Raw genomic sequence first — 6532 nt, forward strand, 5'->3', positions numbered from 1 at the left:
AGCAAATTTCAACAAGATTTTAGTATTTTTTTTAAATCTTATATTCAGATAAAAATGAATTTGATAAATGTATGCTTGAATAATGGCAGGCAATTGCACCATTATTTTCACTTGTTTTACCAAGATATCAATTGAGTGGAGCAAGTAAGAGAGGATCAGCTGTATCTCATGATCCGGAAGCACTTATTGCTAAGTACTCTGATCCACTAGTATACACTGGACCAATTAGAGTGCGAACAGGCTTTGAAGTACTTAGAATCTGCTCATTTTTGCAGGAGAACATGAAAAGAGTAACTATTCCCTTTTTAGTCCTCCATGGAACTGCAGACACTGTGACAGATCCTACTGCATCTCAGGATTTATATGATCAAGCAGCTTCAAGTCATAAAACAATAAAGCTTTATGAAGGACTTTTTCATGATTTATTGTTTGAACATGAGCGAGATGAGGTTGTCAGTGACATCCTTGATTGGATGGATAATAAACTGGAGTCCTAATGTGGTCCACATTTGTCTCTTTGCCCCTGCCCATTTCAAGAAAATGTAATAAAATATCTTGTTATTAAAAAATTTAGTCTATGACCTTGTCATGCGAAATAAACATTTTATTAGTGGCGTTTATGCGATGAAGAACTTAGAGCTAGTTGGCCACCAACAGCTGATGTTTTCACCTTGAGACTGACAACTTCAATAATGATTGAAGTCATGTTAGTTCTTCATTGTCTGGAAAAGATGTGTGGTTTTATGATCTTGATAGTTCTCATTAGCTTGTGAAGTTCTGCTCTTTTATAGGTCAAATATTCTGTAAAATATGCAAGAATGCACTTGTGATCAAACAAAATAAAGTTGCTAAAATACATTAGGTGGTTTGAAATTTGCCAAAGCAAGGTTCATCTAATCTCTAGCAATAATTGTCAATTAATTCTGTGAAGCATTTTAATTATTTAATGTCCTCAATTATTCAATAAATGTCCTTGTCTGTAATATATGGCAAATTGAAGACGATAAGAATTGACGAAGTTATTGGCCTTCCTATGATTCTATTGACCTTTGCGCTCTTTTGGCCTGTCATTTTGCAGTTTTCCATATGATGTCTCAAAAGTCCTTGTTGCAACAAGGAGCTCTTTAACTCTTCTTCTTCTGAATGCCTTTGAATTTCTTCGTCAACACCTGATGCTTTGACCTCAAAATTAGAAGAAAATAAGTCCTCTATATTCCAAAATAGCTCCTCATCCTCCATCCTCCAAATCTGATGAAAATGACTTTAGCATCCCGGAACTTTCCTTCTTCTATGTCCTGTTGATGCACAAGTTCTGACTCCTATTATGTACTCGTCCCAGGTATTATTCCATGCATATTCAGTTCATCCTCATCAATATACTTAGGGAGTTCATCAAATAATTCAGAAAAAAAATCTTCATTTTGTGCAATATAATCTGGAAGCTCGACCCAAAAATCAATAATAAATACCTTCGAATCGGCAGGCTTTTCATCATCTAAAACTTGTAAATCTTCATACCTAACCTCTTCTACCTTTTGTAGAAAATCTAATTTGTCAATCTCAATGTCTTGTACAATCAAAATAGCATGTGAAAGATTTATCTCTGTCTTTTCTAATATTTTTCCTTCTCGTTCTACAACTTGATAAATCAGATTATTATTGAATTACAAAGTTTGTATTAGGCTTGTGGAATGTTGCTCTTCAGGTACAAAATCTCTGATAAGTTTCTTGTATGGCATTATTGTTTCGGAACAAACTCACTAATATTGGGGGCATAAACATACGAATCTCCTCTTTTATAGGCTTTGGAGGATTAATAATAAAATTGAAATTACAGGCTTAGACTAATCACGAGGCCTGAGGTCAATTTCATCGGCCATAGGCAATTGAAGCCCTTAGAGCAATTTCATAGGCGATGGTAAATTTGTACCCCCGGTTGATTGATTAAAAAATGAAATATTTCTGGCAAATGAAATATTAGTAGATGACCTTAAACGAATGTGGTACTCTATCCCATGTCTTTTGTGAAATCTCGTGTACCATTGTATTCTTGTCAAATTCAGGGCAATTGTCAAATTCAAGGGGTTGCCTTAAACGGAACAAAAAACAATAGAGCTGCCTAATTTGTACTTTTTCATATATCGTGCCTACTAGATCTTGAAACCAGAAGTACGGAGTGGTTAGGTGCTGGAAATTATAACCTTCTTGAAGGTTGAAATTGTTGCCCACACTCAAAACTTGACAATATTGTAGCTCAAATGAACACTCAAAACTTGACAATATTGTAGCTCAAATGAACTGAAAATTGATTTGTGTTCCGTTGAGCATGGCAAAAAGCATGCCAAAAACTGTTGTCAATCAGGTTTGCGCATATAGCAAGATATAAAATCTAGCTAGTTTGTTGGAACATGGAAACATTCTCTGACTATGGTTATCCTATGGCAAGAGTTAATTTTTAAGATTAAAAGGTCAGATTCTTTTGGTACTCACCTATTTTAGATTTGAATGAGAAAAGGGATAGAAAGATGTGCTTGTGAAAATGAAAGTATAAAACTAAGGGTGATACACCAATGCAATAAATTGATTTACAACCAAAAACCTCACATAGTTAATAAAAAAAACACTTCAAACCTACAACTTAATTAGAGAAACCGTGCAAAATTGACTCTTATGAAAAGTCCTTGTATTCTAATATATTAAAAGGAAAACAGCAATGTTTTATTATATTGAACATAAAAAACAAGACACAATCACATACTTGCACCACACGATATCATATTTTGCATTAAACACTAAAAGTATATTGATTAAACGAAGGTGAATCAAACCACTTACAATCAATATTGTACAAAGAAAAATAATCAATAAGGAATAACCAAGAAATCTACTACAAACCATCAAGTCCAATACAATTTGCTAAAATATGCAATGTGCAAAGATCTAGCAAAAAGAGAGAAACCCTATAAAAGAAAAAGCTTAGACTTTATAGGAAAGTCAAGCAAAAAGCAATTCAAATTGAACTCGACTCTCAAAATGACAAAAATAGAAGACAAAAATAAGAAGTTGTCCTTAGATTCAAGCCAAACTCATCAAATTTGCATGATAATGCTCTTAAAACCCCTAGCATGCATACTCATATGAAATCAACAACTAAGGAAACCAATTGTCTTATAAATGCCCAAAATAGCCTCAAACTATCCATGCACTCATGAAGGAAAATAAATTTCTCTCGTCCATAATATGCATGTGTGAAAATAAAAAATGCCTTCTGAGGGTTGAAAAAGAACTCTAAGTGCATGTAGAAAATAAGCATCACACAACCACTATCTAACCATGTGAAAAAATAAACCCTGAAAGTGTTAGATAATTGAGAGTGAGGGTGAATTATTTATCCTCGAGCCCTTTCAGCTTTCCACCACACTTGTAACAACTTGTACTTATCAGATAACCAACTCCGTCATCACTGAAACTTAATCTTTCATGTGCATCAAACAGTTTTTATAGCAATGTCGAATATTAACAACTTTCACCGACTTACAAAAATAGTAACAATTTCAACATACGAAAGTAAATAACATGAAACAGATCCAAACACATGTTGACACCATTATTTTTTAACATGGAAACCCTATTAAGGGAAATACCACCTGGGACCGGTAACCCAAAATATTTTGACTCTTTTGAAGTGAGCTCGGTTAAGAGCCAATGATGTTAAAGGTTACAAAACACATTGTTATGTGTGACCCTGTTAGAGGATTTTCCCCAAAGATCATCTAGACCTTATCACCCTTCAATGAGTGGCATGTCTAAAGGACTTATATAATATAAACATTCTATGGAATGTTACCATACAAATGGATTTACAAATTAAGACTGTTAAGTCCACTCGGTTAAGAGAATTTATGTTACAATGGTTAGAGAGTAACAATCAAATAATCTTTTAACATTAGCAACTTACTTTGTTTGATTATATATCCATTCTACTCAATATTTTTACTCATTGACTAGCCAACATACTCAACTCTTCACTTCACTCCAACTCGCACCTCTTATCTTCAACTCCTTTTCATCCACATTTCTCTCCACTCAACCAACAAGATTTTCATCCTTGTCTCTTCCTTATATAGACATATTTTTGTTGCTTCATCTCATGAATTAGGATTCTTGTGAATTAATCTCATCCACACGATCTTAGGTTCATTATATCTGTGTTAGGTACAAATCTTGCCAATTGTATCTTCTCCTTGGAACTTGTACCTTTTGTTGGATCTCAAAACTCTTCTCAAATATTTTCCATCATATCTTTCTTGAATTTCTCCAACTATAGATCTTTCTAACAAACTTCGTCCTTATCTTGGAATCTTCTAGAATAGTCTCAATCTTCACATTGTGTCATCCCTTAATAATTTTCTCACAAAGTGTTCTTCATTTACCGAACGATGTTCTTCTTTCGTCAACCTTCCTCTTGCTTGGTTAATATTGTGATTGGTTAACACTTGATATGCTTGGTTAACGCTTGTTTTGCTCGGTCAATATTGCCTTCGCTTATATCACCTTTCTTCATTTTCATTTACCAACAGTTATCTCTAGCTTGGTATACCTTATCATTTCACTCTCCAACTTAACCTCTTCTCTTATCGACTAAACTAAATTGCTTATACATGATCTTAACACTTCATGAAATCATGTAAAACAATCAAACCAATATTAAGTTGTCATAGACTGATTAATCAGTTGCCCTTTTAGTTTCTCATACTTGATATCACTTATTCATTCTCATCTTCGTACTTTGTCTTCAACTTATTTATCCAACATCTCATCCATTAGATGATTGCAGCTTACACGAATTAATATTGTCAAATAGCTTGACATTAGTGACAATATAACAATGAATATGACTCTTTCACACATACTTTGTAGCTCTGTTATGATCTTCAACTTCATTAGCTTCATCAATCTCCCTTTTACTTTATCAACATCAGTTGTGTCCAATAATCTCGGCTTTTGCATTTGATGACAACACATTATCAAACATATCATCCAATACCAAACACCAACATCTTCAACAGTATGTTAGTTCTCTCCAACTTGATCTTCTATCGTCATCTTCAATTTTGTCTTCATCAAGTTCTTTGCTATGTTCTTTAACAACTTATAGTTTCTTTCATTCTCCCTCACTCCCTTCATTATGCTCTTCTTCTTCTGCTTTAATCAACTCCCTTTTGACAACATTCCCAACTATTTTTCTAAGTAATTCTCCCCCTTTGTTTCCAATACATCATCTCCTTCTTACTCAATCTCTCCCTTTGTTTCATTTTCACATATACTCCTTTACTTATTCCCTCCTCTATATATATTCCCCCTTTGAGAACAATGGCAAAGGTAACCTATAAGCTTCAATTCGAAACTTATAAAACCTTGTATTTATATTTTGTACCTTGCATGTAGTGATCCCTTCCTTTTCATTACATCCTTTCACAACTTTAGGATAGCCTAAAGAGTGAACTCTTGCATCAACTCCATAAAGATGTTTTGATTAACCTCAAATTCATGCAATCATGCATCTCGACTTAGTGAACATTAGATAGGGGAAGGGCCCCTAATTTACCTCATAGATACTCAAATGTATCCTTAGGTATTGGCTTAGTAAAAATATTTGCAATCTGTTCTTTAGACTAAACATATTCCAGTCTGACTTGTTTTTCTTGAACTTTCTCTCTCAAATAGTGATACTTGATAGATATGTGCTCTGTCTTTGTAATCATGAAGTATTCTTAATTTGGTAGAACATCTTTTGTTGTTACTTCTCTCTTATAGATCAAACCTCTCCATATTTGATTTATAGATCAAACAATGCTACCCATAATCCACATATCATATTTTGCAAATAGTGTGCATGAGGCAACAAATTAAAGTTTACTATTGTGGTCGACCGAACTAGTGTCATGTATTGTGTTCCAAAGCCGCTCTAAATTCCTATACCAGTGTTGTGAACAAGGAGAATTCACTAGAGAAGGGCTAGTGTCATGAATGACTGAACCTGAACCAATGATGTAAATGACTAAACCAATGTGTGTTGAGGGTCATGATTAGTTGCCTCCTATTGTTGTGTGTACCATGTGCTGGATATTGTGAGAGGAATCTTCATTTGCATCTTCAATTGCGTTGCCGGTGAACTTGTTTAATAGAATATCTGAACAACATAACTTTTTTTGACTTGTCTTGTCTTGTGGGAGTATTGTGGACTAGACTATATAGTGTTTTGGATTGTAGCAAGGTGTGGTGCTAGGTTTTGTGGTTTCTATTGGTGTTACTTCGACTTCAGGACTACTCTTTTGCTGACTTGAACAACCAAGCGCAACTTATTGGTTACTATTTATGCAAGCCTTTCTGGAATGGGTTAGTTATTTGCAAACTATTTGTTAAAATGCCTGAGCTATGTTAATGTTGTGAGTTTTATTAGAGACATCTAGTTGTTGGTGTACCTTTCTTGATCATCTAACTTGCTCCTTGTGAGTCATGGACCCCCTTT

The 6532-nt window shown here is 34.2% G+C and overlaps 1 protein-coding gene across 2 annotated transcripts in view; it reads left to right on the top strand.

The window, feature by feature from the left end:
- The window catches only part of LOC149575268 (uncharacterized), a 111216-nt gene extending 110465 nt beyond the window's left edge, over positions 1-751 (top strand). For both annotated transcript variants that reach the window (XM_089815055.1, XM_089815057.1), the window contains one exon: positions 90-751. In XM_089815055.1, the coding sequence (XP_089671181.1) occupies positions 90-497 (408 nt within the window). In that variant the 3' untranslated portion in view covers positions 498-751. The remainder of the gene's footprint in view (positions 1-89) is intronic.
- The last annotated feature ends 5781 nt before the right edge of the window (positions 752-6532 follow it).

Source organism: Cupressus sempervirens, chromosome 2 (genome assembly GCF_028749045.1).
Source record: "Cupressus sempervirens isolate cs-2001-9-10 chromosome 2, ASM2874904v1, whole genome shotgun sequence".
In the NCBI taxonomy this organism is placed as follows: Eukaryota; Viridiplantae; Streptophyta; class Pinopsida; order Cupressales; family Cupressaceae; genus Cupressus; species Cupressus sempervirens.